Source organism: Buteo buteo, chromosome 16, assembly GCF_964188355.1.
Source record: "Buteo buteo chromosome 16, bButBut1.hap1.1, whole genome shotgun sequence".
Classification (NCBI taxonomy): Eukaryota; Metazoa; Chordata; class Aves; order Accipitriformes; family Accipitridae; genus Buteo; species Buteo buteo.
Window position 1 is genome coordinate 12365349 of NC_134186.1, and position 20202 is coordinate 12385550.

A 20202-nucleotide genomic window follows, 5' to 3' on the forward strand; every position below is an offset into this window, starting at 1 on the left:
AGATTCCCAAGACCATTGAAAAATAACAGAGAGAGGTTCTGTAGTAACATCAGACAGATCTTTCAGTACCCTGGGATGAATCCCATTGGGCCCCATAGATTTATGCACACCCAGCTGGAGCAGCAAGTCTTGAACAAGTTCAGTCGACTGGGAGTTTATCATCCCCCCCCAGTCACAGCCTTCCAGCACAGGGCTCCAGGGGTCCCAGGGCCCATCATCAGTGTTAGAGAGGTGAAGGCATTAAACGTCACCACTTTTTCTATGTTCCTATTTGCAAGGTGACCAACCTCAACATGCAACAGACCAATGTTATCATCTCTGATGCCACTCCTTCTGCTGTTAAGGTATTTAAAAAAGCCCTTTTTGTTGTCCTTCACAGTGCTGGCCAGCTTGAACTCTCAATGAGCTTTGGCCACATGAATTTTCTCCCTACAGTGGCAAACAGCATCTCTCTAGTCCTCCCGTGTTGCCTGTCCTTGCTTGCAATGTCCATACGCTTTACTTTTCTGCCCAAGTTCTAAAAGAAGATCCCTGCTCAGCCAAACCAGCCTTCTGCCCCACTTGCTTGACTTCTGACACTTTGAAATTGCCTGCTCCTGCGCTCTTAAGAGATGCCTCTTAAAAAGTGACCAGCATTCATGGACCCCAATACCTTCAAAAGCAGATTCCCAGGGGACCTTACTAAGTAGCTCCTCCAGCAGCCTGAAGTCTGCTCTCCCCACATCCACAGTCAAAGTTTTGTTGACAGTTTTCCTCCTATTGCCAATGATTTGAAAGTCAACTACTTCGTGGTCACTGTGACCAAGGTAGCCATCAATAAGCACTTTGCCCACAAGTCCCTCTCCCCTTAAGAAATCAAGGAGGGCACCTTTCCTAGTCATCTCCTTTAGTACCTGTACCAAGTTATCACCAACGTGCTTCAGGAATTTTGTGGACTTGTGTCTGCTGTATGACATTCCCAGTTGATGTCTGGGAAGTTAAAATCACCCATAAGGACAAGGGCAGTTGATCTAGAGATATCCCTTAATTCCTTGTAGAATAATTCATTGGTGTCATCATCCTGGCTGGGTGGTTGATAGTAGACTCCCACAACAACATCCACTGTATTTGCCTTCCCCTTCATCCTTACCCAGAGGTAAGGTAACCATGGCATCACCAACCATAAGCACCATATAATCCAACCTCTCCCTTACATACAGGGCCACCCCCCCCACCTCACCTGCCCTGCCTATCCCTCCTGACGAGCCTGTAACGGTCCATCATGGCACACCAGTCACAGGACTCATCCCACCAGGTTTTGCTTAATGATGTTGTAGCTCTGGGACCGGGCCAAAGCTTCTAGCTCCTCTCGTTTATTCCTCATGCCACATGCATTAGTACAGGGACATTTCAAATGTGCCCCAGTGTACTCAGCACATCGTGGAGCAGACTGAAGGACCTTGTTAGCACACTGCCCCTCAAACATTGGCATGCCACCCCCAGGCTTACCTCTGGCAAGCCTGGTTTTATCCCTTTTCCCCTTCAAATCTAGTTTAAAGCTCTTTCAATGAGCCCTGACAACTCCTGCACAAAGATCCTTTTCCCCCTTTGACACAGGTGTATCCCATCTGTCACCAGCAGCCCTGGTGTTGGTTGTGTAGACCAACCTGTGATCAAAAAACCCAAAATTCTGCTGGTGACACCAGGCTCAGAGCCAGTTATTGATCTGCTGGGTCTTCTTGTTTCTGCCCTCCTCATCCCCTGCAACTGGAAGGACAGAGAACACTGCTTGTGCTCCTGATCCCTTAATCAGTTGTCCCAAGGCCCTGAAGTCTCTTTTGATCACCCTTGGACTTCTTATTGCAACCTCATTGCTGCCTACGTGAAAAAGCAATAATGGATAATAATCCAAGGGCCATACCAGAGCAGGAAGTTTCCTTGTCACATCTTTAACCTGGGCACCACGGAGGCAGCAGACTTCCCTAAGAAGTGGGTCTGGTCGGCAAATTGGACCTCCTGTTCCCCTCAGAAGACAGTCTCCTATGAAAATAACTCATCTTTTTTCTTTCTTTAGGGAAGTGGTTTTGACACAGTGCATAGGCCGACTTAACCTTGGTGACTCCTCCAGCCTAGATGAACCATCATTCTTGTCATTGTTTGGTTCCACTTGCAGACCGTTGTACCTATTATGCAAGGGCACCTGGGACGGTGAGGTAGCCACGGGGGAGACGGGCCTGCTGTGCCGGGCACGAACTTGTCGCCATTCTCCCCACTATGTGCGCTTTTATAATTACTTAGTGATTAATTTTTTAAAATAGCATTAAGCATTTCAAATCAACCTGAATGCTCCACATTAAGCTGATTACTATTACAGAAATTATGCATTTAAGATGGAAAAACACTGTCCTGTGACAATGTGCCAAGCTCCTGAATCTAATCCATAAAAAAAGTCATGGACAGTGCAGATGTGGAAGATAAGTTCAGTGTACTTTTTCACTCACTGGAGTTATTTTATAATCAGAGATAATTTAAAAATAAATTGAATCATCCTTCATTCTCTTCCACTGATAAATGCATTACAATTATAAGTGTTGTCCATTTGTATCTAGTCTGCTTCACATTCCAGATTAGTACACTTGATGTTTTAAAAACATGTTCTAAGTGAATTCTTTGAATAGTCCAAACAGCAGTACTTTCATAGTTCCTCCACACATGGAAATACAGACATAGCTAAGACCAATTTCAATCTACTTGCTTTCCACAAATTCACTTTTCCAATCTATATGCAAATTTTACTTCAAAAGTTATGGCATACCATAAGTATAGTCTATTTATTCTTACAAAATTAATTATACATTTTTGGCAAGATAGAAAAGAAAATCCTTCTAAAATATACTGCAGTATGAAAATAGATCAACTTAGGTGTCTAAACTAGCTTCCTGAAGATCTAGGAGAGAAAGTTGAAGTCTTCAGCAGGCTACAACTTGAGACTGCAGCAGAGAAGATTGTTAATATGGGTTTTCATTTTTCCTACTTACTCTAAGAAAACACATATTTGCATTTGTTCCTAGAGGCTCTGCTCTCGTTGATGTGCTTAAACGTTTTAATAATTCAAAATACACTGATTTCTTTTGACACCCTCACACATCATCACTGGTTGATTAGCATTGAAATGAAAAAGCTAATAAATATTAAAATGCTAAATAGATCCTTAGCAGCCACAAGAACACCAACATTTGTTTAAGTAAATTAATTCTCACTTTCCTTATCTCTCACAGTACACTGGAGAAACGCGAAAGCAAACTGTAAGATTAGAACACAAATTGGGATAGAAACTGACGCTGAACGGCTAGAAGAAACCACAATTTGAACGTAATTTCATTTCACAGTAGGTAGTAAGTACATTAAGGAAATAAATCAAAGGAAATTCAGTTGTGAAGATTCCTCTCAACTATCATTTGTTAAAAAAAAATTAACTCCTGATAAAAAAAAAACACCCTATGAACTGGACAGTAAAACCCAAAATGTTAGCTTGATAATACACTAACATGAGACATAAGCAGTTGATAAATAACCACTGAGCATAGCAATGCTGTTAAGTGAGAAAGAGGACCTCGGATAACTTTGCAGTCAATCACAGAACTAAAAAGAGATGCTATGTAAACCAAATCTTTAAATTTCAGTAGTTACATATTAGCAGATAAAGCCAGCTCCTACTGTAGTTGAAATAGCACATAACAAGGTCTATTTCATAACTCTTCACTTGGACACCACTCTCATCTACAGAGTTCTCAATCCCTCCACACTGCAGAGCATGTCCTCCGTCCCCACACACCGCTCTTGCCTCCTCCCTTGCCCTCCAACGTTGCCCTTTGAACAATGCCTCGCTACTGCCTCATTCTGTCCTCTAGGCCTGCAATACCTTAACATTTTGAGAGAGTAGCACCTAGAAGAGTTAGAAAAGGGCATCTACCTAGAGATGAATGTGTAAAATACTGTTGAGCATTTACTGTACTAGTCCCACCAGATGATCACGTTAAAAACCACTGTAACTGGTTAACTAATGTGCAAGACTGAATAAAAGACACTAACTGAAAATTAAATTCTAGATCAGTCTATAAACAAAGACTGAAATTGTGGTCCTCTCCAACAGAGACATAGTACACTTTCATTTAGATGATACATTTATTAAATTAGAATGAAAAAGTTAATGTACTTTAGAGTGCAAGAAACACATTTGGACACTGGACCTCAATACAGAGAAACAATGTCTTCAGAATTATTACAGCAAAAAACATCCTCTGTACGGTATTACATATCAACCAAACAAGCAATAACATTTGTAAGGGAAAAAACATTCAGTACCATCAGCAGATGCAAAGAGCAGTAGAGAAGAAAGTAGCAAGGACCTAGCTAGACAAAAAATGTTCCTACCTTTAGCAAGTTTAGGCTCTTGGCAGGACTCAAACTAGTACTAAGAGCACTAACTTTTAGCAGGTACCAGCCTTATACAGCTGGCTTTGGCTCCAAGCTGCTTGAAGCTGTTGAGCAGAAGAGCAGCATCAAACACAGTATTATCCCATTAGCATTCTATCAAAAGCCACAATCATAATGGGTGACAATGTATTTGTTTTAAATCAAGAAACAGACTTTCAGTTCCAATACCTTAATTTCACAGACCCCAGAATAACTAAACACTCCCTGCCTTTTTTTATCTCTCTCCAATTCAAACCTGACAATGAACAGCTTGACCGAGAGGATATATATGCTGAAAAGCTGAGTAGGCTTATGATCAGTGTTTTGTTCTTTTTAACAAGTAGCACATCTTGACATAGAGTTTCAGCTGCAATGCTTAATTAAATCAAGACAAAAAATCCCTAGAGCAATATTTAAGTATAGTGTAACATGCTGAAATCCATCTACTGGCCATACTGCTCCTACATGTCCCATCTTCGACTCATACAGTTTTGCATAACATTTGCTTAGAAAAAAAGAAAATAAAAAATTCCTAAGAACAGGAGCCTCCTTCAGAGGCCCAGAGCCTAGTTTATGAATAAACCTGGCTAACCTAACATTCGCACTTACCCCCTCTTGGTGGTTAGGACTGAAAGGTGTTTATTCTGTGCTTGAAATTGAGCTGTAATAGGATTGCAGTACAATTTACCAGCCATTAAATTGAACCATGACTACTTGCTTTTATAAAAAGCTGTATTATGGATCCCAACGTTTTAATATAAAAATTTAAATATATACATTTTCCCCGAATTGTTCCATCCCTAGCAATTCATGCTATCTGTGTAAAAGTTAGAGCAAGGGACTCTTGCTGGAGATATCTAAGCATTGAATCCTTACCAAGATTTACCCTTTTGGGTGACAATCTCACAAATCACTGTGCTATAAAGACCAAATGCCTCTACACCTACGCAATCACAAAATTTACCATGATTGTAGGGAAGGGGCAAGACTAGTTTCTTGAAGAACACCTGTTTTATTTTAGAAAATAAAAACGTGGCGACTCTACAACTGAAGCACACAGAAACTATAGCCTTGAATCTCATTACTGAAAAGCCAATTGGAGGATGTATAAAGACACTTAGGCTTTCAACGGTAAATTTAAGATGGTAAGGGATTCATAACAAAACTTAAAATCGTACATTATGAAAAGACAGCTTTAAAAGGTCAGAAACTGGGATTATTTTTGGTGCTGTATTTTTAAAGTTTCAGTATCACTTTTAATCATTAAAAAAAATAAAAAATATTCATGCTCTACTGCCAGTGCTACCTAAAAGCTTCTTCAATGTAGGTGGGGGAAAAAAAATAAAATCAGCTTTTCAGCAGATAATAAAGAAAATATTTTAAGCGTGGGACATGAAACAAATTATGGGGAAAAAGAGAATATGGGTCCCTTTTCCCTATTCCAAACCTGGCTTTAATGTCCTCATGAATGACTCAAGAGCCTAGATTTCAAGTGTACATTCGTTCCAACTCTTGAAAATACAAAGGTCTATGGCTATTGTAGAAAGTATTTGAAATCAAGCATTAAAAAGATAAATCAGCAACATTGCACATCACTGGAAAAATAAACTGGTGCATACTATTTAAAGTGCATTACTTCACCATCTATAAAAACAGACACCTCAGAAATTTATCCAACAGTTGTAACTGGTGCATACTGTAAGATTCCGCAGCTCCAAAATGAACTGTTACTGGAAAAAAAATAACACTAACAATAAATACAAGCAACCTCCAACCTCCTCTGAGGATCAGACTACAACTCAGATATGTTAAATTTTCTCTCACAAAGAATTTATTTCCATCTGCATCAAATAATAAAATGACTACAGCAACCATAGTCTAACAAGTCACTGAGCAACTCGCAATGCCATTCAAAGATTCTGAAGCTACTTTTCATGCTTCTTATTTCAGATTACAGGAAAAAATACAATAGTTTTTTCCACTAATATAAAATTATAATTTTGCTGAAATATAGGTGTAAAGAAAGAAGCCTTAAAACCAGATCATAATTTTCTACTTTTTTAATGTAAAACACCACCTTAAATAAACGTTTACGGCTTCAGTAACTTTCCAGGTATAAAAATCTTTCCTTCTGCACTTATCCTTTGAAATAGCCATGGGAATGCAGAAGTAGTAGTTAGAGTGCAATTAACTGTGGGAGTACATCAGAGCTCAGTCCTGGTCTCTGTTACAGTAATACATACTGTAAGAGTTAAAAGTTACCTGTTAAGATTTTACAGATACATAGCAATACTATATGGGAGGATAAAGCCCCAAATGCACGCCAGATAATATATTGCCTTGGTGCCCGATGACTAGATTGAATAGAAGATGCTCATTACAAATACCAACAGCGCAACCTAAGAAATTTAGCTTATTAAATTAAAAATCTTCAGTCAGAAACAGTTGAATATATCACAGCGATAACTAAACACCACAGGACAAGAAAAGGGTCTTTCTTTTAGTTTCTGGCAGAAATAGGCTGCTTGATGAAACCTAAATATTTTAACAAATCAGTTATGTTTAAAGAGCAAACCCTCCATGTTTTTGGTTTTTTTCCCCCAATCTAACAAACAGTAGTAAATCCTGTACTGCATAGAGTTACTTTGTAAGAACAAGTTTGTGTAAAGGAGGAGAGAGAAAGAAAAAAAGCAGCATTACTCCCCACCCCATCAGAATATAGCCACACGGGGCACAGCTGATAGTAAAGATGCTTCAATGCTATATTGTAGGACAGAAGCTAAACCGAGTATGTACAGATTGAGAAAGAAAGTGAAAAAGATCCAAGTGTCCAAGGAGAAAAGGGGTATAATCTTCCACAAAGGATGCGCTAACAGAAAGCTGTTGAGAAATTCTTCCTCTAGCTAAATCCCTGACTTGGCAAGTAAAATTAAGTGGCATCGAGGACAGGGACTATGCAGGAAGTTGGGATCTATGATTCTTCAGCCATCTGAAGCAAGGAGTTGATAGCTGCATCCTTGTTCCCCCTCTGAGCTTCTAGCACTGAGCGGATTACTTCCCTGTCCATGTTGGGAAACATGTCCTGGATAGATTTCAGATCCTCTTCATTACACAGGTGCTGAGGGTTGACTGCAGGAGGTGGTATTGCCACTGGTACCATGCCTGGATTACAGACTGCAGGCATCCCTGCAGGCAAAAAACAGAAGAAGAAAAAACCCAAAACATACATGAGTGGAAAAAAAAAATTATCATCAATGATTTTGAAGAAGAAAGCGGCTCATGACTCACCCCAACCCACCAACTTCAGCATTTTATTTTTTTTTTTAACATACTCCAGAAAAAAAAAAGATTGCAGAGATTATACCTAGACTGTTGCAATCGGAATACATTTTTCTGGAACAGGTTCTCTACCCAAGTTATGCTCCAGAAGTGGTAAACTACAGTAAGGCAACAGGTACAGCTCAAAATTAGGTATGGCTTGCATTAACCAGGTTTACACATGAATCACTAACCAAACACTAAACACACCACAGAAAGCTGTAGTTGGTTTTTTCCCCTCCTGCTCTGATCATATCTTAGTGCCTAGCATATTTATGTTGTGATGAAAAAGATGGTTTTACATCAGCAATATACATTACTGATGCTTAGAAATTCAATGAATGCAAGCTCCATTGCATTCAAAAGAAAGCAAAGTACTTAGGTTCACTAGGAAACTGCACCACACTCATAAGCACATGTTTTTCCCTGGTTAAAGTTCCATTCAGTTCAGCCTGCAAAGTCACAAGGTGGCAAAAGAGCAAATTCCTGTTATGCCTATAGGGGTACAAACTGCTTTCTCCTGTTCCTCTACCAGAGGACAAAATTAATCTGACTTTCTCATGAACTTCTAATATGTCTGCATAAAATTAAAAGTACTGTCAGTTTATAAAGGCAGTTTTAGAAAATGAGTTTTCTAATTCCTGTTAAAAGGAATTACTAGACAGAAGTCCCTTTTCATCACTTAACTTTTATCATTAATTAAGCATAGGTCCATTGCTGAAAAAACTACCATTTGTTTTCATAAAACTGAAACCAGGTATAGTATACATCTAGAGTCTTTTGTTATCACCTCTGAAAATGGCGTATTTTACTTCTTCTCTAAGTAGTTCCAGATCCCTAATTATCTTAGTCCCACACCTTTGTGTGTTACTTTTCCAGTTCTGCTGTATTGTTTCTAAGGTAGGGCAAGGATAACTACCTGCATCTTGACACAAGCATGGCACTGCTGCATACAGCAGCATAAGAAAGTTTTTGTATTTGTTCTCTATTTGCTTTCAAGCATTTTATCCCATTTCAAATGCTGTTCACCTGGTATTTTCATAGAATAGTCTACAGTAATTCAAAGATCTTTATGTGTAGTAATGACCAATCAAGAAGTCATCACCAAATATGTATTAGTTAAGATTTTTCTTTACACATAATACATTAACACCAGCCTCAATATACGATTTTATTTCCCATTTACTATAATGAGATTTTTCTGCAACCTCCTGCAGTCAGAGAGACTTAGAAAATTGCTAAGAGTTTTTGTTTTGTCAAATTGTCTATTAGTCCCCTTCCCTTGATTAGTTTTTAAAAATATGATGCACCCCACCAAAGGCCTCCCTCCATTAGGGGATGACTCATCACTTATTTTTTATCTGTTCATCAGCTTTTCAAAATAGCTATTAAACCACAAGAGGACCTTTATTGTATCAGAATATCATCTGATATCATTTTCAAAATGCAGCTGACAAGATGATATACACAGGCCACATCATTCTTACCCACATACTCATACACCTATAATTTCTAAGGTATGAGCTTTCCCTACATAACCACATCACCTCTTCCTGAAATTTACCTAGTAAGTGGTTTGTTTTAAACCAGCTTGTTCTAATCTCCAAAGATTTTAATCAGTTTGTACAATAGGGAAAGCATTTACTTTAGAACTGTTTTTTAAAAAAAGTCAGTTTACTATCCTCCAGTAGTCGGAAAGCAAGACTAATTAAGCAATAGGTTACATACTGCATTTGGCAAAAAAAAAATCCAAAGTACAAAACTGGGAATAAATGTTATCTTACCTGCATTTTCTTACTGACCCTCCTAACAATTAGTGTTAAACTCTAAAATTATAATCTAAGGCTCCTTCTCCATAAAAAAAAGCATTCCTTCCTAAAGAGGACAAAACCAAACACTTTCTCCCTCCCTCATGGTCTCACATTCCAACTGGGGGTTTTTTATACTCCCCTATATACTTACATCTTTATAGTCACTTAATTACCTAAACTATTCTAGGTTCTCTGCTTTTTTAAAATAAATAGTTCTCAACTCCTTACACATTTGATCTTCAAAAGCTTTGCTACCCAACCTTATTACCAGTTTAGTTTTAATATATAATTCAACTCTCTCACATCCCCTCATTTGGGCAGGCCTACCTATTTTGGGCAGAAACTTACTTTACTGTTTTACTGCAGAGATTTTTTAGGATTCTCCAAGAGTGGGGTTTTTTGTGTTTGTTTTGTTGGGGGTTTGTTTTGTTTTGTTTTTAATTTGGCATGCATTTACTTTGTTCAGCTAACAGCTTTTTTACATAGTTTTTAGTTCACCTGTTTAGCTTGCTTTATGTGACCTTAATTGCTTCTCCTTAAGTTAAACAAAGGATAAACTATTTGCATCACCACTATTATACAACTTCAACACAAGATACTTTTTGAACCACGTTTCATATATTACTCAGGAGTAGATCAAAAGCTGCTTCTATTCTATCGAATTCTGACCAACTGCTCAAAAAAGCATAACACAAAGCAGATCTATAACTAACATAATTTTCAAGTGTGCCTCTTAGCAGCCTCATCTCTCTTAGCATAATGACTAAAGTACTGAAGTGATCAAACATCTTGCAACTATTATACTACTTCTATTCAGACTTAACATCTCCTGGAAAAAAAAAAAGGGGGGGGGGGGGAGGGACATGGACAAAGAGCAATTTCAATGCTTACCTTGTCTCTTCAAGATTTTCTTTAACCTGTAACTATTTCATCAGAAACCTCTATGCTCATTCTAACACATACAAATATTTTAGCATCTCAGTGATTATCTTTTATTCTATCAGCTTTAAAAATGCTATATTAAAATTCACATTCAAGGTTGGATCAGCTAAACCCATCTTAACTTACATCAACTCTGGCTGACAAGGTACTGTAATTGAATATATTTTGTGTGCATTGCAACCATAACCTTACCTAATGTACTCTGCTATTTCTTTCCTCAACTTGGACTTCTGTCCTGTCTGAAGGGATGCATTACTGACTTGTAAGCACCTCCATATTTACCGATGTTCTGCAATTTTGATTTTAAACTTCCCCTTTTAATCATCTTAAGTTTTATTAGAAGCAAAGGAAGAACCTAGATGCTTTAAGTCTAATGTATAGGCTGCATGTATTAGAAAAGGTTCACGCTGGCAACTAAAGAAATGTCCCTCTCACCATAAATTTATTACCTACACACTGGAACCATGTCTCTGCCCAGACATCTGCATCACACCACTACCAAGGATATCTATTGCCTCTTCTGCAACAACCTAAATTTTAGCTCTAGAGCTTACTATGCCATTTGGACCTCGGTCCCTGGAATTCTATCTGGCACTATGCGTTTGAACATCTGGCGAATCAAGAATTTGTGGGCACCCTAGAGGCAAACCACTGTGCAGTTCAGCACTGCAAATACACTCCACCCAATAATCACATCCATCAGCATTTCAGACTGCCTCTTCTATAGTTTCAACAAGCCTCAACTCATTCCTCATGCTTCCTACAATCTAGACATTTACAAGAGGTGACCAAAGATGTATGGCCTCAAAAAATAAAGTTGCATAGTACCTGAAAAAACAAAGCAATAGAAGTTATGTTTTATTTCTAACACAAGCTTCCTAATATTCTTCAGTAAGTCACCAGCACCCTAAGATTATCCAGCTATCAGCTTAAGTTGTGTAGGAACTGTCCATACAAGAGGTCAGTTTAAAATATTAATCCAAATGAAACATGAGGCTCACTTCTCAAGTGCCACAGCATCCTACAGCTTACCAATAAAGTTTCCATGTCTTGTCAGTGTCAGAAAAATCAAGACCAGCACACAGTTTCTCTTACTGCTTTCACCAAAACAAGGTAATTATGAAGACACGTCATCTGCACAGGCAGTATTCAAGAAGTATTTTCAATCTAAACATTCAATTTTAGAGACAAATTTCCTGGTAGTATAGTTTTTCACCAATTATTTTCAAAATTCATTTTCTCAGCTCTTACAGTTCTAAAATTAGTTTATGCTGTCTACAACTACACTGTATACAAATGGAAGTCAGTATCACAGTGATTTTTAATAAAAACCTCCACGATAAATGCTTACTTTTCATGAAACTCAACATTCAAGCTATACAAATACCAATTTAAAGAGTACCTTGGTTTTTTGCTTTGTTCTGCACTCAGGCTAAAAATAACCATAATTTCTGATTTACAAAATAGTAAGCAAGACTTATGCATAAACTTAAAGATCTATGCAGTGAAATTTAGCAAATATACATATATATGCAGTCATTAGAGAAACTTATAATAAACTTCAAAATTATCAATGTTCAGTAAAAAGCTGCTTTACATATCAAGCACCTCATTTCACTAACAGGTGAAAACTTAAACTAAACCACGTAAGAATCCACTGTCAATGGAATTACACACTCCTGTGTTGCTCTCAGGTATTAGGTAAGTGTTATAAACCAGAAGAATGGAGCACTGTTTTCCAATTCAGTGAAATGGCAATGGCAAACGTGCTGGCATAAGCAGTGACATTCCAATGCATGAAACAAGTATGTACAATAGCAAGTCATTTGCTACTAGCAGCAATGGAAGCAAAGCAGAATTAACAGGGTAAACTTTTTCTAACTGCACACAAGGCATTACACACTTTTTATTTTATTTTTTGTTCAGTCAAGTGCCCTATGTTTAATTTCTTAACTCATTATTATTCTGTCCCATGCACAGACCCTTTCAGAGTAAACTCAGGAACCTTCTCAGCACAAATTCTTTCATTTAAAGGAAGAAAGCAGTATCACCTCTTTTAAAATACACAAATAGGTCCTGATGATATTTGGTTCAGGAAAAAAAAAAAGTGCTAAAATATGCATGCCATCATCTCAATTACTTTTTAAGTGTTGCTTTTTTGCAAACTGCTAGAAAAGTGAAGCATATGGACCCATATGTAGAAAAATTCTACAATCCCACTGCTCTGAATAAACAAAATACGTTGCCACAACCACATCAGTTTTATTTATGGCATCTTTCTGAAATTCAGAGCATCAAGAAATGACATTTTATCTCACAAGGAGCAATTCTAGAATTTTCTGAACATACTCGATTAAAGACCAATGCTTTTATCAAAGTTAAGTATGTGACAATATCTTTGCACAATTCAGAGTCAAAGGTGTAATAGTAAAGTAAGTCTAAATTGAAGGAAAATTCATTTCCTGTAACATAATTTGCTGTTAGAGTTCTAGTCAGATGCTTAACCTGACACAGATCTAAACCATATACGCATGAAAGATGCACACCAATGAAAAAAAAGTGTTATAATTTTGAAAAAAAGGCTTATATGACAATTAACAGACAGCAATAGGCAGGCTGTCTTCTCAATGTCATTGCAGAACCGAGCTCTTTGCTGTCAAGTTTAGAAAAAAAAAAAGTCATGACGTTACCTGCTTCTCCCCAAACCTTGCAGTAGCAGAACAACTGCAAGACTAAATTTTCTCTTCTAGGAAACAAGTACTATCACCTTGAATAGCTCACTGACATACCACAGTTTCAGAAGATTATTAACAACACGTTTTATCCCTCAACACCATTATCGCCAATTACTTTAATCATTATAGCTTGAAGCTGAGCAGATGCCTTTAAAGACTTTCCAACAGATTAGAGGGGCTTTAATGATTTCCAGGAGATGCATTAAATTGTTCTACTATGACATCCAAGTGGCAATACCTTGTGATACAGTCTGCTGTAACAAATAAAGCTGTTCAGATGAGTTCATGCAAAGACTCTTAAGTCAATGAGGATGGGAGTGAGAAAAGAGCTTGGAAACTTACCCAGAGCAAAGTACTCAAGCCCTAAAGATAGGTGAAAATGAAGGGGCAAGGGGAAAGGAATAAGACATGGGAAAGAAATATTAATCTATTTTTAAAAGGAAGTGAATCATTTAGCTTTGAAAGGTGAAAGTTGGATAAACTTTTCAGGATAAACTGAGGCAATTGGGTAAAATCTAAACTACCCAATATCAGAAACTAAACGCTGCTAGGATTCAGTGTCCCAACTAATTTGCTTCAGCGCTCTGAACAAGTTTCCTAAGTGTGCTGTTTTTACAGAAATAACAATGAGAGGAATTGTTTCCAAAATAAGTAAGCTACCAAGTGTTTGCATCAAGGAGTACATTTCATAGCCCACAAAGGACAACATAAATCCATGGCTTGCTGAACAAATACCAGTAACATCACAAGCTAACCCACGAAACTCAATACAGACACCTAAAGGAGTAATGTACATATACACACAACTTTGCCTCAATATAAAAATTATATTCTGGACTCTGACAGGTCCCTGAAACACATGAGGTTTAAACCTACTTTTTACACAGGTGTTAAGTTAGACTACAAATATATTTCCTATTTAACCCCACAAATACTTAGCTGATAAGAAATATAGCTTGCTTATTGAACTAACTTTTTTTAGCTGTTTTTAATACACTATCAAGAAGATCAGCTTGGACTGTAAGCAACTACTATATCACAATATTCTACACCCTAAATTAAGTAATCTTTAGAAAAAGAAACAGGAAGAGATGGTAGATAAACTCAACTTTTAGAAGAGTAACAGGATTGACAAGTTCAACTTTTCCCTAACCCAATCCATAGATATATCATCTATGGCAACTATAGCTTGTAGCAATTAGCGCTATTGTCAGAAGTTTTTAATTTTTAAAACTTTTTAATTTAATTAACATGGTGTAAGAATATTCTATGGCTATTTCTGCTCTCATCACAGCTCTATAAGATCTACCATCAAATGCGGGGAAAAGAACATTACTTGTGTTGGCATTTCAAGTTTCATCTCCTTAGTGAGTAACTGCTTGCTACTATTTACCTCAGCTTGTACGATAGATATAAGTGTGAGAGGAATTAGTTGCTTTGACCTTAATTAGAAGGTTGGTTACATATAGTAAGTTTTGAACAGAAATTTTCTGTTCTGTCACAGAAAAAACAGCTTGGCCTTCATGACACAGCTAAATCTGACTTGACAACATGTCTCTTTAAAGCACAATTATTTTGGACAGTTAACAAATAATTGTTAAAACTGTCTGGATAAGCATTTTACTCTACCCACTGTATCTCCATCATAGATAAGACTTAGATTCTAACAGTCTTGTCCAACAGAATATCCTCCATTTCAGATGTAATAAACTATTCGGTGTTGCTCTTCTGAAAAAAACAGATAGAACTTGCTTATTGACTACACCCATTTAACTGGATAGGTAAAAAGCCTGAACTAAGAAGATGGGAAGAAGGTAAACATATTCCTGTGGAGCATACTGATGTCCTCCTACCAGTGCCCTACTTGAAGCAGTCTCAAAAAGAGAGAAAACCCTGTACAGTGTTCCAAAGAAAGCGTACCAACGGAGTTTTCCCAGAAGATACAATCAGTTCAGCTGGGCAGGGAAGGTCAGTAGTTTGCATGCACCTTTCCGAAGTTTACAGAATCCAGGAAGGGCATCTAGTTCAGTATATAGAAAACATTCTGACAGTACTCCATGTCTTCCAAGATGCACTACTGGTTCCTTTTATAATTTGAAATTACTTTTATTAAGCCATATAATTAAATGTATGAAACAGTAAAAGTACTCTGAAGTCAAGTCACTTTCAAAGTCCAAACCTATCTATCCGTCTAATTACTATGAGTGGGTCACTGATTAGTGAACAGGCAAAAGCTTTAAAACTCAGTGCTTTGAGAAATTTTGATGTTGCCCACAGAAATTCAAGAACAGCAAACACAAAGCACAGCAATATTAAAAAAAAGTTTATCAAAAACAGGTCAAAGGTGGCTTGTAATAAGTTTGGCATTTATAAAGTCAAGGAAGGACATTCAAGCTTTCCCAGAACAAAAGAAAAATTCAAATCAAGGGGTGGGACTTTCCCATGCTTTAAAAACACAAGCCATAGAATCAGGAAGAATTTTTAATACAGAAGATTATCATAGCAGTAATTAAAACAAGCACGCTGGGTCTTTGCAGAAGGGCAACACTCCAACACACAGAACAATAAAATTGTTACATAAAGGCAAATTCTTACATGCTAAAATGTCAGGCATTACTATAATTTGCTAAATATTCGTTATTTCTTCACTTGTCCAAGTAGATTTAATAAGTTTTACTGAAAATATTCAAGATAAAAAATTTACAGAACACCAAGATCTGACTGTCAAGATACACCACTGTACTTGTTTTTCAGCTTTGAAGGTCTAGTATCAGTTTTATCTGTTCAGTTCTATGTGTAGTTTCAATCATACCTGAAACTAGTCTCTTCATTTCTACTGTTTGTACTCTGGCTGGCACAGTAATTTTGCAATACAAATATTCTCATTTTGATCTGTTCAAGAAATTCTACCACACCTTCTATTACATTGCTATATGTACCACCCCAGCTATCATTTTTCTTTTAACCATACAAAAGATAACTATATTTGAAGTTCGCTAACTGCTTCAATCTATAGGGATGTGATGAACCTACAAGCAAAAAAGATATGGCATCTAACTCAACACAGAAAAGCTACACAGAAGTCTGGCTTACCACAATGGAATCACACTTCAGGATGCACACACAAGTTGAAACTAGTTCACTGGCAAAGCAAGCAAGACTTAAATCCTGAGAATTAAGCTATAGAGATAAAAGCACTTTAAATGAAGCAAACAGCATGTGTTCATCAGGGAATAAAGTATGTAACCAAACTTTTTTTTTTTTTCTCTAACTTAACTCTATAAAAATTAAACAGGAGGTATGATTAAGTTACATATCCAGTCTTCTGTTAAGGAGGTTACAGAGAATGAAGTTTTAAATTCAATCAGGAATTGAGTCTTTAAAAAAGTATTTGTTGTGTCAGCCTTAGTACTGTGATTATGTCCCACACACTCTATCACTCGTTCATACACTTGTATGCAAAGAATTTCAAAATATGTAAATTTGTCTTGTTTTCCCCCAAAAGAACAGATATTGCTGAATAAATGTCCACACAACAAACTGGAGCTTGTCAGAGCTGTAAACAAAACAGAAAAAACCCAGCTGAACTTTACTTATCAATAATCCAAGTAGGGCAAATTCAAGCTTATTTACATACTTCAAACTTTTCATCTTTAGAAATAGAAATAGAAAAATTACAAAACCAAAATTAACACATCTTCCTATACAAGTCCAAAACTTACTTTGCACAGACCAAGAGAACTGACAATACCTGCTGTAGCTCCTCTTGATGTATTTATGTAACTGTCTCAGAGCTCCCTAACATTTTTCATTCGCTGTGCTACACATTTCACATGCTGTGTAACAAGCCTCCAACAAAGCACATCTTCAAAGACCACAGAAGAGTCAATCCCTTTACAGGCTATTTAAGCTGCAGTTACGACAGCAGAAGTCATTTGGTGCACTTTCTGAAGTCTGAAGAGTTTCACACATGGATTGCCACCATTTAAATAAGCACACATTATATTAGAGTGCAGTCTGCTATATATTTAGTTATTCAGTGACTTAAGTCTAAAATAAATACTCAAAAAGAGAAGGCTTCAAGCTACTTGCTCCAACTTGGTAGTCATTTTAATCCATTTAATCAAACTCACACAGCTCCCTTAAACAGGGTACAAGACTGAAAGCAGACCTACATTTAATTCACTCACTCTTCTCCTCCCAAAAATGTATCATGGGAAAAATGGTTAAGGACAAAATAATTTATAGCTTCCCTTACATTCTGAAAAACAAGAGAAAATTGGTAGTTACTTCTGCAAAACCCTTTATCTGGAAGTTTTAAGAGTCTTCAAGGAGAGAAAACATACCTGCTATAGGCACATATCCAACTCCTTGCTGATATACAGTGGGCATTAGGACCACTGGCTGGGGCTGCATCATCATGGCAGCTGGCAAAGACTTGACACAAGAAGCACAGGTTAGAACAGATTAGAACTACTCAAGAAATAGAAAAACACTAAACCAGAAATTAAAACAATTGAAACAGTATTTGCAAGCAAATCGTCACATTGCAAATCCATGTTCAATATTACAATATGACTATACTAAGTGCTAATCTATATTAAGCAAAATCTCTGGCAAATTAGCTGAACTACCATCCTTTTAAGTGACAGTTAATTTGCCTGTAAATGAATATAAACACATCATGTCAAAGTAGCCTTTTGCAACAGTTTGATAAATTTTGTCACTGAAATTTTTTACTGAAGCAAATTATTTTAAAATGTGGGTTTTATCAGCTTTTACTCCTTATTCTTGTGAAATAAATATACAACATACTCATCGTAAATGAAATCTTAGAGCAAACACGATTTTTATTAAAAGCAGTATACTGCTCCTAGAAGCAAGTTTTAGTTTAAATCAATTATTTCTGAGGTAAACCAGTACTTTAAACAAAATATCAACACCATTCCCTTTTACTACCACAATTACTGTTCCGTTTGATCCTGGAAAATATTAAAAGGTCAGATTCTATGTACAGTACATTCATGGGCAGGCAGTTTTAAAGGTTAATTACAAACTCATTTCTCCTAGGGTTAATGGAACAACTGTTCATATGTGGGGCAGAATGCGAATTTGAAACAGCAGGGAACATCCGTTGCCAGTTGTGCACTCAACAGCAACTTGGAACTTTTGATGACGTACAAGAGTAGTATGAAGCATTTAGAGCTGCACATACTGTCCAACAGCTAGTTAAGACAAAGGTGACAGATGAGAGAGTAGTCCATGAGCTGCTAAATGGACTAGTGTAAGTCAGCAGTTTATGACCCGGAGCACCAAGTGAACAAGAACGGAAGTGAAAAACAAAGTCGTCATAAAGAGCATTCAAACTATCCAAGAAAGACCCAAGACAGAGAAGAGTTTCCGTTATTTTTGCTTTTAAATTGACATGAATTTCTAAAGATTTAGGGCAGAAGTTATTGTTAGATTCCACAAAGCTTTTAATTTCTTATTATTATTATTACGATTAAATTAGAAATTGCAATGGACCATTTGACCAAGGATTTCTTTTTTATACTTATTAGCACAGGAATAAGCTGAATTTTTGTAATTGCAAAGCCAGATAAATAAATACCCATTTACCACCTCACCAAAAAGTATTTACTGCCTTAACTAATATTTTTAACTGTTATTCCCAAAATTAAGTATAATTATTTTAAATGCTAACACACATGAACACCCAGCAAGGTACAGTGGAACTCCTTCTACTTCAAACTAAAATACCTCCTTCCCACTATGTAGAAAGCTTCTCTCCCTTCTTCCTCCCACCTCAAACTTGGCTTACCGTGTACGACATAACCAGGTTAATCATTCCTTCCTTGTCATCACCCTGCCTTCCACTCAGGCTGTACCATTCATCCTCCACATTTCCTTGTTTCAGAGACTCAGGAATTGTAATGTGTGTCCAAGCAATGCGGTCATCCATTGAAAAGGCCCGCTGGAATACAATTTAAAAAATATTATCAAGTTAATTGTCCTAAAAAAAAAAAAAATCTTAAAATTATTCTTGACTAACACTTCCTTCAGTTTTATGCTATTTCACTTTGCCAGTTTTATTTTTTAAGTTATTTCTTTTGAAACTACTAAAGTGTTGGTAAATATTTTAACCATCTCCTTTCCAACAAGGATGAATGATGTTTAAATGGGATTATATTGATTGCAGATATTTAATAAGAAGAACTGAAGCAGAACACTTCTAGAAATATAACATAATATCAGTACCATCTGTGTGACTCTAGTGACATCATATCAGAGGCCATTAAATGAATGTAAACAGCTTCTGTTTACACTACTACAATAGGCTGTGAACTCCAGTAATTCAAGAGCAGACACCAGTACTGATCTGCCACCCTAGTTGCAGCAATGAAACAGACACTCCAACCAATCAACTAAGCCCACAAAATAGCATCCAAAAGCCTCATTCGTACACTGACCACACAGCTGCTGCCATGTCAAGTTTTACTACACACAGTAAGAGATGCAGAAAAAAAAAAAAGAAAAAAGGCAAACCACAGACTTTAGCCTCAGTTGTAGCTTCTTAGTTTCTGCTAATAAATCCTAGCGACTACACACAGTCTATATTTGACAGTTTTATCCTCAGCATTTCTGAGCTTGGGAAAGCTTCCAAGCTCCTCCTGGGTTAGAACAACACTGAAGAATTTCTGAGTAAAACAGTATTGTATAAATAGGTTATTTTTAATAGGGACAGTACAGAATATAAGATGCAGGGCATTTTGATAGCAAAAAGGAGCTTAAACACCACTCAGACATTTTTGCTTCTCTTCCTTTGCAGGGAACCCTGTTAATGCCCCTTATCAGCTACCAAAGGAAAAGTAACAGTTCTGACATTCTTGGGGAAGAGTGAAGCCTTATCCATTGCTGCTCTTGGGATTCTGAAAAATGTT

At 37.0% G+C, this 20202-nt stretch overlaps 1 protein-coding gene across 3 annotated transcripts in view; it reads right to left on the bottom strand.

Annotated features, from left to right (window-relative positions):
- Positions 1-4793: 4793 nt before the first annotated feature.
- The window catches only part of TOLLIP (toll interacting protein), a 29414-nt gene continuing 14005 nt past the window's right edge, over positions 4794-20202 (bottom strand). The window contains exons 4-7 of one of the 3 annotated variants that reach the window (XM_075047877.1): positions 19083-19235; positions 17608-17698; positions 13604-13624; positions 4794-7641 (exon numbers count right to left, since the gene is read on the bottom strand). In XM_075047877.1, the coding sequence (XP_074903978.1) occupies positions 7427-7641; positions 13604-13624; positions 17608-17698; positions 19083-19235 (480 nt within the window). In that variant the 3' untranslated portion in view covers positions 4794-7426. The other 2 variants (XM_075047878.1, XM_075047876.1) reach the window with 2 other exon arrangements.